This window comes from Pan paniscus, chromosome 8 (genome assembly GCF_029289425.2).
Source record: "Pan paniscus chromosome 8, NHGRI_mPanPan1-v2.0_pri, whole genome shotgun sequence".
In the NCBI taxonomy this organism is placed as follows: Eukaryota; Metazoa; Chordata; class Mammalia; order Primates; family Hominidae; genus Pan; species Pan paniscus.
In genome coordinates, this window is record NC_073257.2 from 62,354,083 (window position 1) to 62,371,566 (window position 17,484).

The 17,484-nt window shown below is 42.4% G+C and overlaps 1 protein-coding gene across 19 annotated transcripts in view; it reads right to left on the reverse strand.

The window, feature by feature from the left end:
* Positions 1 to 17,484, reverse strand: part of LOC100967802 (WASH complex subunit 2A-like) — a 65,284-nt gene that overhangs the window by 31,274 nt on the left and 16,526 nt on the right. For 8 of the 19 annotated variants that reach the window (XM_055092796.2, XM_055092802.2, XM_055092801.2 and 5 more), the window contains 11 exons: positions 16,351 to 16,412; positions 15,040 to 15,087; positions 11,511 to 11,621; positions 10,881 to 10,968; positions 10,175 to 10,246; positions 9,012 to 9,130; positions 8,481 to 8,538; positions 7,189 to 7,248; positions 6,618 to 6,797; positions 4,618 to 4,745; positions 2,374 to 2,460 (listed from right to left, as the gene is read on the reverse strand). In XM_055092796.2, coding sequence (XP_054948771.1) covers positions 2,374 to 2,460; positions 4,618 to 4,745; positions 6,618 to 6,797; positions 7,189 to 7,248; positions 8,481 to 8,538; positions 9,012 to 9,130; positions 10,175 to 10,246; positions 10,881 to 10,968; positions 11,511 to 11,621; positions 15,040 to 15,087; positions 16,351 to 16,412 — 1,013 coding nt within the window. The remainder of the gene's footprint in view (positions 1 to 2,373; positions 2,461 to 4,617; positions 4,746 to 6,617; positions 6,798 to 7,188; positions 7,249 to 8,480; positions 8,539 to 9,011; positions 9,131 to 10,174; positions 10,247 to 10,880; positions 10,969 to 11,510; positions 11,622 to 15,039; positions 15,088 to 16,350; positions 16,413 to 17,484) is intronic. The other 11 variants (XM_055092804.2, XM_055092803.2, XM_063607393.1 and 8 more) reach the window with 3 other exon arrangements.

A 17,484-nucleotide genomic window follows, 5' to 3' on the forward strand; every position in this document is an offset into this window, starting at 1 on the left:
AAACAAATGTCAACATCACAGTTTCGGACCCTTAACTGATACATTTCTTGGTACTGCAAGAAAAGACACTTCCATTACCTCAAATATGTTCCCCCAAAATGACTTCACAGGGCAAGCTTCAGCCCCACACTTGAGATATAGAGAAAGGAGTCAGGACGCATTCCTTCAGGTCCAAAGCTTTAACTCTTACTTAGACTGCCTTAGTTTTACTTCTCCTTGCCTCAGAATCTGAACAATATCCAATAAAAACATTCACTCTATGATGACACACATGGGGCAAAGCCTTTGGTAGCGTTTTCACACAAGTCTGAGAGTTCATTTACACTCCCACCATCAAGAAGGGGAGCCTACAGCCTCTCCCCATAAACCTGGATGGGCCATTGTGACCATCTTGACCAACAAATGAAGCAAAAGGAACATCGTTGACTTCCAAGGCTGGAACACAGAAGGCGACATGGCCTCCACCGGGCTCTCTCTGAGGACTCTCCCCTACAGCCCTGAGCCAGCATGTAAGAGGACTGGCTTCCCTGACTACATGCTGGGAGCCACACAGGGCTAGTGAGAGATGTCCCAGGGGCCCCAGTGCCCAGGTACCAGACATATGAATAAGGTGATCCTCAGCCCAGCCACCTTCAGACACAAGAGATCCTCAGTGACAATGGCCTAGCTAAGCCCAGTCAACCTCTCGAACTGTGAGACAACAAAACTATGGGTGTTATGAACCACTAGGTTTTGGAGTTACTTGTTTCATAGCAACAAATAACCAGAACACCTCGTAAGTCACTGAAATTGCTCACATTTGGTTTTCTTGTCTAATCAACAATTACTGGATGGCTTACAACATGCCAAGCACTAGTATTAAGGACAGGGTGTTAGGGATACAAACAGGGAATTAAAAGTCCTGCCCTCGTGGCACGTACTTTAGTGGGAAGTAGAGACAATGAATAAGTAAATATACACTGTCCCTGGCAACACGTGCTGTGGTAAACAGTGAAATAGGAAGGAGGACCAGGAGCACAGGGTGGTATGTGCTAGCAGGCTTCCTGTTGTGTGTATTTCATCAGCGAGGCCTCACAGAGAAATCGAAGAGTGAGGAAGCAAGCTGGATTCTAGGAACAGCATTCCTCAGAATGGCAGGGGCCGGTGCAAAGACCCCGAGGTGCAGGTGTGGGTGACACAGGGGATCCATGACATGAGGATAAGATGGTGGAGGCCCATCATGCTGTTTCTCAGGGGTCAGGGTTGTGACTTAACTGCACTTTGGTTAATTCCCATGTTTTGTACACTCGCCTTCAATGATAGCCTCAAAGGTATTCTTTACATCAAGGGCAATCACTATACTTCCAAAGGGTCCCATGTTCATCCTTGCTGTGAGTGCAAAGCCCAACCACGACAGCCTAACCTAGAGCTCACAGTTTCTTGAAATACATGTAAGTTTCTGCCATGTCCACATATTTTTCTGTAAAAGGGGCTTATTATTTCCCATTACATTCTCATACAGTTCTATGATCTCCTAAAAGGCTAACTTAAAATTGGATCTAAGACGACCTAGGCCTGAGAGACTCAGGAAAAGCAGTGAAATTCTGAGAGGTGGTTCTAAGGTGACTGGAGGGACCAAAGCAACCTGTGAACCAGGGTCCCACAGGCTGTTAGTGGTCTCAGTCTCGACAAGACAGATGGCTATGCCAGAACCCATCTGCTACAGCATTAAGCCACGGTCTAGTTAGTGAAAATGTGAATAACGGAAGTAGCATGGTGACCTCCACTCTGGTGCAAGCTCCTCATCACATCATGAGCCCATGAACAGTTTAAAATCTGAGCATCCTAAAGAGACAGGATTTTCATCCCAGGAAATGTAAATACAGTCCAACCCAAAAGTGAAAAGTATTGTAAACATATTGCTTTCTAAAGCCCCTGTGCTCTCAAGAGATTATTTTTTATTCATTTATTTATTTTGAGATGAAGTCTCGCTCTGTCGCCCAGGCTGGAGTGCAATGGTGTGATCTCGGTTCATTGCAACTTCTGCCTCCCGGGTTCAAGTGAATCTCCTATCTCAGCCTCCTGAGTAACTGGGATTACAGGCCCACACCACCATACCCGGCTAATTTTTGTCTTTTTAAGACAGACAGGGTTTCATCATGTTGGCCAGCCTGGTCTCGAACTCCTGACCTCAGGTATCCGCCTGCCTTGGCCTACCAAAGTGCTGGGATTACAGGCATGAACCACCGCTCCTGGCCTCTAGAGATAATTTTTAAAGAACTGGAGTACTTAACAAAAAGTCTTATAACTCTATTGAGAAAAACCTGATTCAAAAATAGTTTCTATGTCATATCTATAGACTAATACCCACAACTAAGCAAAAGAATTCCATACCTCAGAGTCCTCCTCATCTGAAAATAAGCCTTTTTGAGTCTTTGTTTCTGATGAGGGCTTGAGATTTTTGCTGGAAGATAAGGTAACCTTTGTCGGCGGGGGGGCGGGGAAGAAAAAGAAAAATTAAGCATTAACGCGTAAGATACCCAGAAAAGAGGGTTTACTCAATCAATCTAGAAAACACACGGAGTCTCTGCTGTGATAGGCAACAAACCAAAGAGGCTGTTAAGAGAACAGCAAGACAAACAGAGGACACATCTGGTGTATCAGGGAGCAGGACACACAGTCTGGGTCAATGGGTGCACAGATGGGACATATGCAATGAGAGACAGCATGGAAAGACAGGCTGCCTGAGGGGCCTGACAGGTTCTGAATGCTGGGCCTTAGGTGGTCGGCAGGAGAAAGTCAGGGTTTCACAGCCAGGACATGACACGATGAGACAAACTGTAGAAAGAGGAGGGACCAGCTGTACAGGACAGCAGTGAAAGGTCAAGCAGTCAGAAGGGCTTAAAGACTGCTGGGGACACACACACTGGCCAAATGCAGGTCAATCTGAGCATCAAAAAGAATGATGGTTTGGCCAACATGGGCAAAACCCGTCTCCACAAAAAATTAGCCGGGCATGGTGGCGCACGCATATAGTCCCAGCTACTTGGTAGGTTGAGGCTGGAGAATCGCTTGAACCCAGGAGGTTGAGGCTGCAGTGAGCTGTGATTGCACCACTACACTCCAGCCTGGGCAACAGAGCAAGACCCTGTCTCACAAAAAAAAAAAAAGAAGAAGAAGAATGATGGTAATGGATTATCATCTACACTGAAGAATGAATACATGATCCCAAAGCAATACTAAAAATCGGGGAAGGAGAGGGAGAGAAAGAACTTCATTCAGAAGAATGCCAACTAATAAGAAATATAGAATTAAAAAAATAGTGGTTTATGCCCGCTAACAGATTAACTGAGTCAAGAAAAGATCATCAGTGGATTTTCAAAACACTGAGTAAAAGGCTGGGAGAGAACAGGTATTCACACTGTGTTCAACTATCACTTTAGAGATCAACTTAGCAATGGCAAAAGAGAACAGGGTACCTTTCCAATGAAGCAGTGTGGTGGGCACCCTAACAACCAAGTGACAAACGTGTCTGAATGAGGCAGACAGTGGACCTGATGTGTCTTGGGAGGTGATCCAACTGGAAGTGCACAACCCTGCCTGCTTGTATTCTTGCCAAAACTTCTCACCCTGAATCTATTCATAGGAAAATAATCAAGCAAACTCACGAGACACATTCTACAAGACAAGTGGCTGGATATTAAAAAAAAAAAGATGTGGGAGGTGTTGCTCTAGATTAAGGAGACCAAAGAGACATGACAACCAAATGCAATGCAGACACACTGTCCGAATCCTGAGTTTCTTAGAACAAAAAAAAATCAAAACATAAAAAAAACTATAAAGCAGGGGTCCCCAACCCTGGGATGCAGACCAGTCCATGGCCTGTTAGGAGCCGGGCCGCACAGCAGGAGGTGAGGTGAGCAGCAAGCATTACTGCCTGAGCTCCTCCTCCTGTCAGATCAGTGGCAGCATCAGATTCTCATAGGAGGGCAAACGCTATTGTGAACTGTGCAAGCGAGGGATCTAGATTCCAGGTTGCACTCTCCTTATGTCCCTAATGCTAAAAAGGTTGGGGATCACTGCTGTAAATGGCATTTTGGGGACAAGAGAGGAAATTACCATATAAACTATATGCGAGATAATTTTAAATCTGTATTCTATTTGTTGGGGTGATTTTACAAAGACATTCTGGGGCAACTGGAGCAATTCTAATACAGACTAGATATTAGATTCTACTATAGAATTACTGTTAGTCTCACAGCTGTTGATAATGGCATTGTGCTTATATGGAAGTCTTTTCAAGAGAGGCTTAATGAAATATTTAGGGGTAGAATGTCACAATGACTACATGGAAACAGTTCCATGCAGCAAACAGTTCAAACAACTTACATACAAATAGTTCAGGAAAACAATAGATATGTAACAAGGTTTACATCCATAAAGTGTTTGCCAAAACCCTAAGAACTGATCAATCTGGGTGGCAGTTATTTGGGTGTTCACTGCAATGTTCTTTCCACTTTCTGTTTGAAGTTCTTCAATACGAACGTGAAAGGGAACAGTACTTCCCTCTGGGTTCCGGATGAATTATTAAAATGCTGCAGATCAATGCTCCTGCATTAAGCCTTCCCTCCTGCTCACCTTTTTTTCTGCTCTTGCTTTATTTTCATCTGTCTGACTCACAGTGGCTTCTGGCAATGCTATGGCTTTTTCTTTGAACAGATCTCCTTCTTCGTCACCAAAGATATCGGCAGTGGATTGGACTTTGCCTTTAAAAAACACCAAGGCATAAAATGACACTAACATCAAACATCCTATCACAAAATTCACAGATTAAAAAATTCTTCCCTCCCAAAGAATAAACATAAAAAGTTATGTTGTTTCTTGATTAGTTATAAAGAAATAGTAAGTGGAACTATACTCTTCCCTTGGAATTTTTCACAGTGCATAGTAGCAGTTCAGTTGAAAGACAGAACAGATAGTTTATCCACGTGGCTGACATGCTTATCCAAGCAGCCATCTCCTGTGCTTAGAGTAGCTTGGACTGGCTTACAAGGTGAAGAGAGATCTAGAGGAAGAAAGATCATTTAAGAGGGCCACCAAGTCAATCATCTAAGGAATCTGAGAAATGAAGGCTTGGCTCCTGCTTTAAAAAAAATCAAACTGTACAAAAGCAGATAAAAGCAAATAATGAAATCTCCTCATAATTCCACCAGTCTACTCAAACAAGATGAACATTGGGAACAGTTCAGCATACATGCTTCTAATTCCCCCAAAGGATGTACTAATGAATTAACACTAGTTATTTACAAATAAGGCTATAAATAAGAAGATAATTTGAACAATATGTCTTACCATTTGTGTTTTCCACTCAATGTACCTACAAAATCTTCCCAAGTCAACAAGCGTAGACCCCTTTCTTTTTAACTGTCACAGAATAGTCCACCGAATAGAAGGGCCATAGCTTACTCTACTGATAAGTATTTGGGTGGTTTCCAACCTTTCATCACCATAAGCACTGCTGTACCGAATAGGGCATGTGTTGCTGAAATGAGGTCACTGACTCATGAATGTCCAAAGAGACTAGGAGTTGTCAAAGTAAGCAGCATCAATTTACTAGTGATTCTCAATCAGTTCTCAAAGATATCCACTAAGTAAGAGCCCTGTGGAGCTACAAAAAGCACTACTACCTTCATTCATGTCATCTTCACCGAGACCTGTGTGCATTCTGCATCCGTTTGCACTCTTTCTAGATTAACTAGGCTATCGTTTTCCCTCACACTTCGGCTTCCATCCTTACTTTCTACACCTAACACTGGAAGAGAGTGAGTCCAGACAGCCGGCTTCTAAATGCATACTAGATCCATCCATTCCTATGCCATCCTTTTTTATTTTTTGAAGTTGCTGAAAATCATGTGCACCTTAGGGATCTAGGGATCTACCTTTCTTTTCTGGAAGAGCAGTCAATAGATCTAAGTCTTGCTATTCGAAGTGTGATCTACAGACCATGAAGCTTGCTGGAAATGTAAATTCTCAGGCCCCACCCTGGACCTACTGAATCGGAATCTTCATTTTGACAAAAGCCCCTGGAAGATTCATCTGCACATTTAAAAACAAATGATTTATGGGAATGACTTCAGGACATAGGACTTACATTTAAGAGGAAAAGAGAGGAGAATGCCAAAGTGGCCAAGGGGATGAAAACTCCATCATCTGAGGAAAGACCAAGGCCACCTGAGCTTTTTGGCAGAGAAATGAGAAGCTGGGAAATAAATGGCCGGCACACAACCCGCTGCTCATGTAATTGACTAAGGTCGGCTGGAAGAAAGGATGATTAAAACTTTACAACACCAAAGGTCAGAACTGGAAATTGCAAGCAAAAATTATACAGAAAAGGATTTCAGCTCTCTATAAGGAAAATAATCATAGTAATTAGCTTACAGAGCAGAAAAGATTGGGTCATAAAACAGACCTCCCAGGCACCACACCTATGTAAGTACAGACACAACAACTCAATGACAGGAATGCTGGAGAAGGGATTCTGGCACTGTAAGAGATACAGAACTAGGTGAGCTTATCTTCCATTTAGGCAACATTCTTTTTCTGGCTGAAGTCCTAGAAACGGAGGCAGGAACACATACCTGTTTTAGAAGGTTTGCTGTGGGGTGCCGAGAAAAAGTCGTCATCATCATCACCATCATCATCATCAAACAGGCCAGTGGGAGGGGGAACATAGGGGCTTTTCCTTGGAGTGGGCTGCTCAGGCTTCTGTGGCTCCTTCAGTGATGGAACGGAGGCAGCACCAAACACATCCGTGTCTCCTGTGGGTGGAGAGACAAGACAGCCACAGCTGTGAGCCAGTGTGGGCCTGTTGAATTTACAGAAAAAAATTATCACCCACCAAAAACTTTTCATTTCAGTTAATCCACAAAATGCATTAAGAGGGCCCAATAGCCTCCATCCATTACTGCTACAGAACATCTCACAACGGAGAATCACCAGGTCACTCAAACACAAAAAAGTCCAAGGCCACTGAGCTCTAGGAGAATAAGAGCTAATATCAGTAAATGAGCTCTTTCTATAAGCTGCTCAAAGCCCTTTGAAGCTCCCAGGTACTTCCTCATCTCCAGCCAGGCTTTAGAAGATGATAATTTTGAAATGGAAAAAACAGTATTTGTGTAGTTTTTAGAAAACAAACCTAAGTTATGTTACCTAAAAATAGAGAAACAGCTCCTGCTGGGATTTTCTTTCCAGGTTTGGATGATGAAGACTCTAGAATGAGAAAGCAAGGGGTAACCATTTTACAAGGGAAATAACTTTCCTTGCTATTTTCTTCCTGAAATATGTGCAATGTAACACACAGCTAGTATCAGACCTTTTGAAACCACTTTTTCCTGAACAAGCCATTTTAAAATTCTTTAGTATTTTCTTCTCTACCGATGTCAGGACTTTTTTTTTGGGATTAACACAATCTGAGTTGTGACTCCAATGGAAGAGCATGCTGACCGTCATCAAGCCACAGCAGTGGGTCAGCTGGGGGACACCAAGGGAGGAGGTGAGCACAGCAGAGGCAGGGACAGCATGACCGGGGCTCCCCCAAACAGTTCCACCTCTACCCATTCCAGTTGGATGAGAATGAACGAGTGAAAAAGAACCGCAAAAACATGTGAGTCATCAGTAAAAAAATAAAGACATAAGAGCAAAGGGGGAAACCAAGCAAGTCACTGATGCCAAAACATGGACAGCAGAAAGCAGAGGAGAGCCAGGCTAGCAGCCCGCACAGCATGCACAAGGAGCGGCCTCCAAGGCCCAGCTCTGATGCCTGTGCCCGGGAGACTCGGCACTTAGAATCACTAATTCCCAAGTCCCAAGAACTACCACAAACCTATGGAGTAACATTTGTAGGTTAAAAAATATATTTATATTTGTGTTTTTTAAAAACTGCACCAATTGGACAGGTGCAGTGGCTCATGCCTATATTCCTAGCATTTTGCCAGGTCTAGGCGGGTGATCACTTGAGGATAGGAGTTTAAGACCAGCCTGTCCAACCGTCCAACATGGTGAAACCCTGTCTCTACTAAAAATACAAAAACAAAAAACAAAAAACAAAAAAACCTGCACAGATGATTTTAATGCACACTGGGTTGGGGAATTACTGGTCTCCAACTTATATACAGAATGTTAAAAATGTTTCTTTAAATTAAACTTCATTCAATGAAAACCATCCTCAACATTGCTCTAGGGTACTTTTCTTGTTTGACTTTTTATGAGTTCTCTCCTAACAAAGAGGCAAGACTGTGGTATGGGTTTACAGATGGTACTGTGTTTTCCAAGACATGAATTAGTGAAGATGAATTACTTTCAACTGGACCACAGTAAAAACAATAGCTTCCTGCTTAACACAGAAACAAGGCTTGGGAACAACCTCAGGGTTCCATCTCCTAGTGAGAAAGACAGTTTTGGAACTCTGCACACCGAGACGCAGCTGCCCAGCCCCAGCTCACCCTCCTTAACAGAGGCTCCAGCTTGCCGATCCTGGAGGGCTTCCATGAAGAGGTCACTCTGGTTGAAATAAGGTATATGACAAAGAATTCAAAAAACCAGGAGAAAGCATAGCTGCATTTGAGGATTTCTAAGGAAAAATAACCTACAAGATTTAAAGCTACATATTTACTACTCTGCCAGAAAATCAGTTGCAAAGTGATAACTATGGCAAAATGAGATCCTAAAATAATTTAGGCCTGTCCAGGAATTAAAAACAAACGTGGAAGACAACAGATAAGGCAAGAAACAATCACCTAGTAAATTATTCACATTAACACGTGCACATCTTCTCCTCACCTAACAAAGCATAGAAGGATACGGCATTTCTCACTCTGTGATTCTTAGTTCAAAATGTCCCAAAATATGAAAATAGAAGCAACTTCCAACTGAGAAACTGTTTTTCCCCCACTAAATAAGCAAAGCCTATTTCTTCCCTGTGGACCCCTGACACAGCTAGCTGCAGGGAGTGTTGCTGGGTGACATGGACTCACCTCCTCGTCCTCATCATCAAAGAGCCCCTTGCCCCCACTGAACAGGCCGCCTCCAGAGCCAAATGGCGAGAAGTCCTCGTCGGTCAGCTTGGGGGGTGCGAATAAGTTATCCTCTTCATCTAGCAAACAGAAAGCAATGTTTTGCAGGGAGTATTAAAGATGGGTCCAGAACTCAAATTCCCGGGTTGGCATCTGCTGTGTCTCCAAACTGGCATGGAGTTTATCTGACACTATTTAACAAAGTGTGAGGCAGTCTGATGAATTTCACACTAAACCCCTGGCACAGTCCACTGACACCCTCAAAAGACTCTCTGGGCCTCCACTCTCAAGTCTGTCCACGTCTGCAGCAAACAGCATTCATTCTCTAGGCCAGCACCCTGGATATAGATTTACTCTGAAGCAAGCATTCGGGTCAGATGCCACATTCAAGACCCATTCCCCAACCAATCTGGGAAGGAAGGGCAGAATAAACAAAGGGATCTGCAAACTGACACAGGGACAAGTCTAATGTAATGGACATGGCTGTTTGCAGGAAAAGGCCTGGTGTATCCTTTATTGAAAACAAATGCTAGAGATTCCTAAGTTTCTATACTTCTAAGAATTCTAGGAAGACAAGAAATGATTGCTGTAAAATCTAATAAATCAAATCTCTACAGGAATTTTTACTCCACACCCACATATCCTCCCAGCACCCCAAAACATGCCTTCCAAGGCTTCTGTTTGTTTTTGGGACGGAGTCTCGCACCATCACCCGGGCTGGAATGCAGTGGCATGATCAAGGCTCACTGCAATCTCTGCCTCCCGGGTTCAAGTGATTCTCCTGCCTCAGCCTCCCAAGTAGCTGGGACAACAGGTACCCACCACCATGCCAAGCTGATTTTTTGTATTTTTAGTAGAAATGGGGTTTCACTATGTTGGCCAGGCTGGTCTTAAACTCCTGACCTCGTGATCCGCCCGCCTCGGCCTCGGCCTCGGCCTCCCAAAGCGCTGGGATTACAGGTGTGAGCCACCACGCCCAGCCCAGAGGCTTTAGAAAAGTAAATGGAGACAGACCCATTTGTCAGAGGGAAAACAGCATGTAAAGCAGTACTTCATGAATTATGTAAGCAACATTCCTTAGTCAACAGGCTCCTAAAATAACAGAATTGAGGGAAAAGGCCCACCGTCTGAAGGAGTTCTCCTTTCCTTCTTCTCTTTGAGTGTCTTCCGAGGTTTTGCTTCTCCTGAGGGTAAGGCTTGAAGAACAGTTCACAGTTTTAATAGTACTAAGTCCTCCCTCAGTATACACATCCTGGTTCTTTCCACGTCTGTCATCCTCATAACTCACAGCTAAGAGCAAGACATCTGCCTTTCATCTCAGCTGCACTAAACCCCCTGCCCTGCCCACAGTGGGCACTCAAGAGTCTCTTTGTAAGGCAGAAGGCTTCTGCTTTCATCCCAGGCTCATGTGCATAACAGGATTGTATTTGTTGAAAGAATTATTGTGTTATCTTTCTACCCTGTTATAACTAGAATATGCTATATAGCACATTCTTATTTGTTCAAAATATAGGAGTAAATATTCAGCCAGGAATTCTTAAGCTGTTGCCCATGGTTCTCTGGAGTTTCCATTAATCCCCTGAAATTATATGTAAAGGGTTATCTACATGTGTACATGTACGTTTTTCTTGTGGGTCCACAGTGTTCAGTTATCTAAAGGAGCCCATTAACCAAAAAAGGAATAAGCGCTACAATTTAAATTATATGTAGCAATTACTAATAAATATATGCAGTAATTACTAATAAAAAGAGAAATCCGCCTTTAGTGAAGCCAGCAGAGGGCCCTGCACTACCCCTCCCCTACTCCCCGTCAATGAGGCTGGGGCTCACTTGTCGGCTCCTCGTCCACTCGGCCCACGGCATCCCCCTTGATGCGGGCAGCCAGCTCATCTGCAAACGATGTAGGTCTGCTTCTTTTCTACAGCAGGAGAAATCAAAAGAATCGCTTTTTTGTAACAAACTAGTACACTTCACTTTGGACACCTAACAACATTATGTATACAAGAGCAAAGAAATTGAACTGAGGAGAAAACAGAGTTTAATTAAATGAATTTAAACATATGTACCCTATACAGCTCACCCAAGGAATAGCACTCATAAAATGTTCCTTCAAAGGGAGCTGCCCTTTATTTCCTTATTTTTTTTAATACTTGACTTTAATACTTAAAAATCTAAATACGAAAATAAGAAAAAGGTGCATGGGTGGAGAGACAGGAGCACTATGGTCTTCAAACTCTGGAACTAGACATATTCTGAATGATCTGACTCATAAAATCATAACATCTGGATAAGCAAGTGGTACTTGTGAGGCAATTTGAGATGCTTGCCATTATTTTCCAAAGTGTAAATGAAATGACAAATATGCCAAAATGAGTGTTGTACAAAGTAAGTCACAATAAAAAAAAAAAAGTCATTGGTTCTAAAACTCTGCCAAGTGATAGCAACTACAGCCTTCCTTACAGGTCTAGTATTTTCTTCAATGTCCTCAATATCTTCCTCCTCCTTCTCAGAGTCAGCGAAAAGGTCACAGCCATCATCATCCTCTTCCTCATCACTCATTTGTGTGGTGTGCTAAGAGTATAAAATAGCAAATTAAAACTACTAGTTATTAAGCTAAAGAAGAGATACTGTCAGCCTTTAGGCTCCTCCTTCAAAGAAGTAACAGCTTTTTAAAATAATAATCATAATCATGATGCAGCAAGTTATGAAGCAAAAGATGTGCTGGAAGAAATAATACACAAGATTTACTTTGAATCTAAGAAAAATATATATATAAAAATATATATAAAACATATATATATATATTTATTTTTGAGATGGAGTCTTGCTCTGTGGCCCAGGCTGGAGTGCATCAGCATGATCTCGGCTCACTGCAACCTCTGCCTGCCCAGTTCATGCTACTCTCCTGCCTTGGCCTTCCGAGTAGCTGGGATTACACCCATGCACCACCACGCCCAGCAAATTTTTTGTATTTTTAGTAGAGATGGGGTTTCACCATGTTGTCTAGGCTGGTCTTGAACTCCTGACTTCAGGTGATCCAACCACCTCAGCCTCCCAAACTGCTAGGATTACAGGCGTGAGCCACCGAGCCCGGCCTAAAAATGTATCCTTTATAAGAATGTAACAACAAGAATATAAAAAGCAGAATATTAAAATATCAAAAATGGCTGTTACTAGAGAAATATTTTTATTTATTTATTTATTTTTGAGAAGGAGTTTAACTCTTTTTGCCCAGGCTGAAGTGCAATGGGGTGATCTCGGCTCACTGCAACCTCCGCCTCCTAGGTTCAAGCCATTCTCCTGCCTCAGCCCTCTGAGTAGCTAGGATTACAGGCACCCGCCACCACGCCCGGCTAATTTTTATATTTTTGGTACAGAAGGGGTTTCACCATGTTGGCCAGGCTGGTCTCAAACTCCTGACCTCAGGTGATCCAACCACCTCAGCTTCCCAAAGCGCTGGGATTACATTCTCAAAGCACTGGGATTACAGGCGTGAGCCACCATGCCCAGCCTTTTACTAGAGAAATATAAACATCATCAGCATAGTCTTACCTTAGTAAGAATACTGAGTAATAGTTAAAAGGTAAAAGCTGTAACGACTAGAGAGCCATCCAAGGTAGGTCAAGCAAAAAAGCGCAGAATAACAAATCCAGGATGATACCACGCCCCGCCCCCTCTGCAAACACTACAGCATTTCTATGGAAACAGATGTGTTTATAAAAGCAAAGAAACAGACTTGGAATGACATGCTCCCAGAGCATGATCCCAGTTACCTTGAAGAGTATGCAGAGAAGGAAAGGACTGGAAGGCTCAAACTTAGCCTTATCTGTTAAGTTCTAATTTTTCCAAAGGTACACACTACTACGTATAATTAAAAAAATTTTTTTTCAATGTTTGAATCAATGAACTGTGCCAGGCATGTTACTAAAAGCACTTTATTATCTAATTTAATCCTTACAACTTTGAGGTTAGCTGCAGCACACAAAACCAACCTGTTGCATAAGCTAGTGCTTTTACTCACTATACTGTACTGTTTTTGAAAAACTGTTTGTGGCTGGGCGTGGTGGCTCACGCCTGTAATCCCAACACTTTGGGAAGCTGAGGCAGGCGGATCACCTGAGGTCAGGAGTTCAAGACCAGCCGCGCCAACATGGCGATACCCCATCTCCACTAAAAATACAAAAACTAGCTGGGCATGGTGGCACATGCCTATAATCGCAGCTACTTGGGAGGCTGAGGCATGAGAATCACTTGAACCGACGAGGTGGAGGTTGTAGTGAACCAAGATCGTGCCACTGCACTCCAGCCTGGGTAACAGAGAGAGACTCTGTCTCAAAAAAAAAAAAAAAAAAAGGAAAGAAAAACTGTTTGCATTTACAGATCTTAATAGGAAATTCCACAGAAACAAATATCCTATGAAGAAAGACTGATCGTTAAAATTATAAAGATCAACCACATTTATGAATACAACCAGGAAAATACAGTAACAACCAGAAAGTATACAATCCTTCATTTGATAGTTAAACATTTTTGTGAAAAAAATATTTCCCAGTTAAGAAATTTAAATGCAAATTTTTAACTAAAAGAAATTTAAAATAATCACCCCAGTGATGAGATTGTAGGAAAATCTACATGCATAATACTTAATTTAGAATGTCCACCAGACATTAAGAGTTATTAACATAACTCTATACCACCTCGTTCTGAAGGAACAGTTCACCGAAGCAAAGGATTTCTATATATGACAATATTGGCTGGGCGTGGTGGCTCATACCTGTAATCCCAGTACTCTGGGAGGGCGAAGTGGGCGGTTTGCCTGAGCTCAAGACCAGCCTGGGAAACATGGGAAGACCCTGACTCCACTAAAAATACAAAAAATTAGCCGGGCATGGTGCCACACACCCATAGTCCCAGCTACTCAGGGAGGCTGAGGCATGAGAATCGCTTGAACCCTGTAGGCGGAGATTACATTGAGCTGAGATCACACCACTGCACTCCAGCCTAGGCAACAGAGCGAGATTCTGTCTCAAAAAAAAGAAAAGAAAATATTGAATACATTATTACATCAAAAATACAACTCTAGAAATAAACTCTTTCCCTTATACATTTAGAGACTATGACAGTATCATACTCAGTATGTTTAAAAGTATAGAAGTTTACAATGCAAACTGCAAAGGCTATTTAAAATAAGGAGGCCAGGTATGGTGGCTCACGCCTGTAATCCCAGCATTTTGGGAGGCCAAGGTGGGTGGATTACCTGAGGTCAGGAGCTCGAGACCAGCCTGGCCAACATGGTGAAACCCCATCTCTACTAAAAATACAAAAAAAATTAGCTGAGCATGGTGGTGGGCACCTGTAATGCCAGCTACTCGGGAGGCTGAGGCAGAAGAATTATTTGAACCCAGGAGGCGGAGGTTGCAGTGAGCTGAGATCACGCCACTGCACTCCAGCCTGGACAACAAGAGCAAAACTCCATCTCAAAAAAATAATAATAATAAATAAGGACACATTTATAAAATGTTAACATAAAATGACAGAAAATGAACGATGCACACTATGAAAAGAATACGCCTTTAGATATTCAAAAATTAAGATAACCGTGCTAAGACAGTAGGGTAAGAAGTTTTCATCTTGTGAATACTCAATAATGTTACTGCTAGATTGTCTCCAATTTTAAAACAGAAGAGGGACTCATGCAAAGTAGTTCAGTTTGGGTAACTGAGTCTTCTTTTAGAGGCTCTGTTTTCCAATTGTGTTTTTCACTTCTTTGAAACTTCTTTTCTAAGAAAAATAAACTATAAAGCAAAATTGGAAAAAATATATACAAAGGAGGTAGTTAGCCTAAATACATGAAATGCTTAAAGGAAAATAAATTGTATACATGAAAAAATCCTCACTTTGTCATAAATCATTCCAAAGTAATTTTAGTATATATACTATGCTTCAATTAAAATGTAAAAACAAAGTCATTTCAATACATGAGCCTTACCCGGTTTTGTTCATTGTCACCGTGATGGGCAAAATCTTCATCTGACTCCTTTATGGGGAAGAAAAGGCTTTGTTGTTAAATGGGCTTTACTTAGAAGCACAGAAATGATTGCAGGTCTAAGTCTCTGGGGCAGGCTGATTCTATGTCAAGTGGAGAAAAAGCTCTGACACTCAGTCTCTTTGTACTGACTACTGGTCACCTTAAGTATCAAGGTGCAGATAAGCTGGGTAGCTGGCAATATTGTGAAGGGTTGTTCCAGTTAACATGTAATTTTTGTGGTTCACTTAAATGCCTCTAACAATTTGTTCACATCACCTGCACTTTCAACTCTTGCCTTTGGATTTAAAGTAAGAGTTGCACATTTAACTAACTAAATTACTGAAAGTCAGTTTGTGTTATTTTACATTTTGGACTATACTGTCTCTATTTCCTCTCATTAGGATAACTACTTCATTAGGCCCAAGAAGGGGACATCAATAGTTGCTCGTAGCAACTATTGATGAAGTGCCACATCGGTGGCTAAAAGCAAGGGATTCCCCTAATGAGCACTGCTTTTGTTATACGAAAGTTACTTAAGAAAAGCTCATTTCCTGCTGTCAGGTTTTTCTTTGGAGGACTGGAAGAAAGGCGCGCAGGGAGAGTGCAGAAAGGGGGACCAACCAGAAGAGAAAAGCACATACACAACACTGTCTCCTTTCGGAAATCCCATACTCGAGGACTCTCCTGCAACATGGCTGTGTCCTTTGCAATAACGAATATCCCATCTAAAGAACAACTACAGATTCAACTGTAGTCAAGGCCCACAGACTCAAACTCTAGACAAGGAAATGAAATTATGCTCTGTGGATATGAAAGCGCTAGCGGCAGCAGCAAAATAGAATGTAAGTGGTGGCTTTCGGTATATCCTGCTCTAGGTTTTATAGTTTACAAAAGTTCTAAATGTAGATTTTTTCCCTTAGAATTATTCAAAGACAGAATATACTCAAAGACTATATCCCAGGCAGAGATTCCACCAAAACATCTAAGCTGCCCTTCTCAAAAATATATTGGGTGAAAGAGATATTTGGTGGCAAGGTGGGAGAGAGGATAATAGTGGAAGAGATGAAAGCAGCTTTCACTATTATTGTACATAAGGCAAAAAGGAAATCTAACCCTTGGGGAAAAAAACTCAGAATGTGGCTTCTATCACTGTTAAAAGCTTTATGGAAGCAGATTACGAATTCACAGTTATGCTATTTACTTAGCCTGCTAGGCCCATCTTAAATTAAGCTTGCTGCCCACCGTGACCTGGTCATACCAAACAGCCCTTACCTCCTCTTCTTTCTCTTCCTCAGTGTCCACAATACTGCCACGATCACTGCCTACAGAGCCTTCTGTTGAGAAGAGAGATAAGGGTCACCACACCAATATTCACAAGAAAATGTCCTTAGCTCAAAATCACAAACCACCATACAACAGCAACACAGAGATCTTGATAAAACCATCTATACCCACTTACTGGAACTGAAAGTGTCATTATGGTGAGGAATTACATATTTATGTAGTCTTGAAGTATCTCTCCCCCAAAAAATTATTCATTACAAATAAAAAAAAAACTTGCTTGTACTCTTTAAAGATGTCAGGGTCATAAAAAGCAAAGAAAGGCTGAGAAATGGCATCAGATTAAAAGATAACTGAAGATTTGACAACCAAATGTGGTGGCTGGTCCTGGATTGAGTCCCGGACCAGAGAACAAAAGAGAGAGACTGTAAAGGGTGTCACTGGGACAAACAGCAAAATGTGAACATAGCAGCAGATTGGATAATACCCTTATGTCCAGGAAAATATCCTGGCTTTGTAATTCTACTGTGATTATACAAGAGATGTCCTTGTTCTTAGAAAACACACACAGAGGATCACCTGAGGTCAGGCGTTCGAGACCAACCTGCCCAACATGGTAAAACCCCATCTCTACTAAAAATACAAAAAGTAGCCAGGTGTGGCGGTGGGCACCTGTAATCCCAGCTACTCAGGAGGCTGAGGTAGGAGAATTGCTTGAACCCAGGAGGTGGAGGTTGCAGTGAGCCGAGATCGCGCCATTGCATTCCAGCCTGGGTGACCAGAGAGAAACTCCGGCTCAAAAAGAAAGAAAGAAAGAAAAAGAGCCGGGCACGGTGGCTCATGCTTGTAATCCCAGCACTTTGGGAGGCCGAGGTGGGCAGATCATAAGGTCAGGAATTCGAGACCAGCCTGGACAATATGGTGAAACCCCGTCTCTACTAAAAATACAAAAATTGGCCAGGTGTGGTGGTGCACGCCTGTGGTCCCAGCTACTTAGGAGGCTGAGGCAGAAAAATCGCTTAAATCCGGGAGGCGGAGGTTGCAGTGAGCTGAGATCGCACCACTGCACTCCAGCCTGGGCCACAGAGCGAGACTCTGTCTCAAAAAAAGAAAAAGACAAAGAAA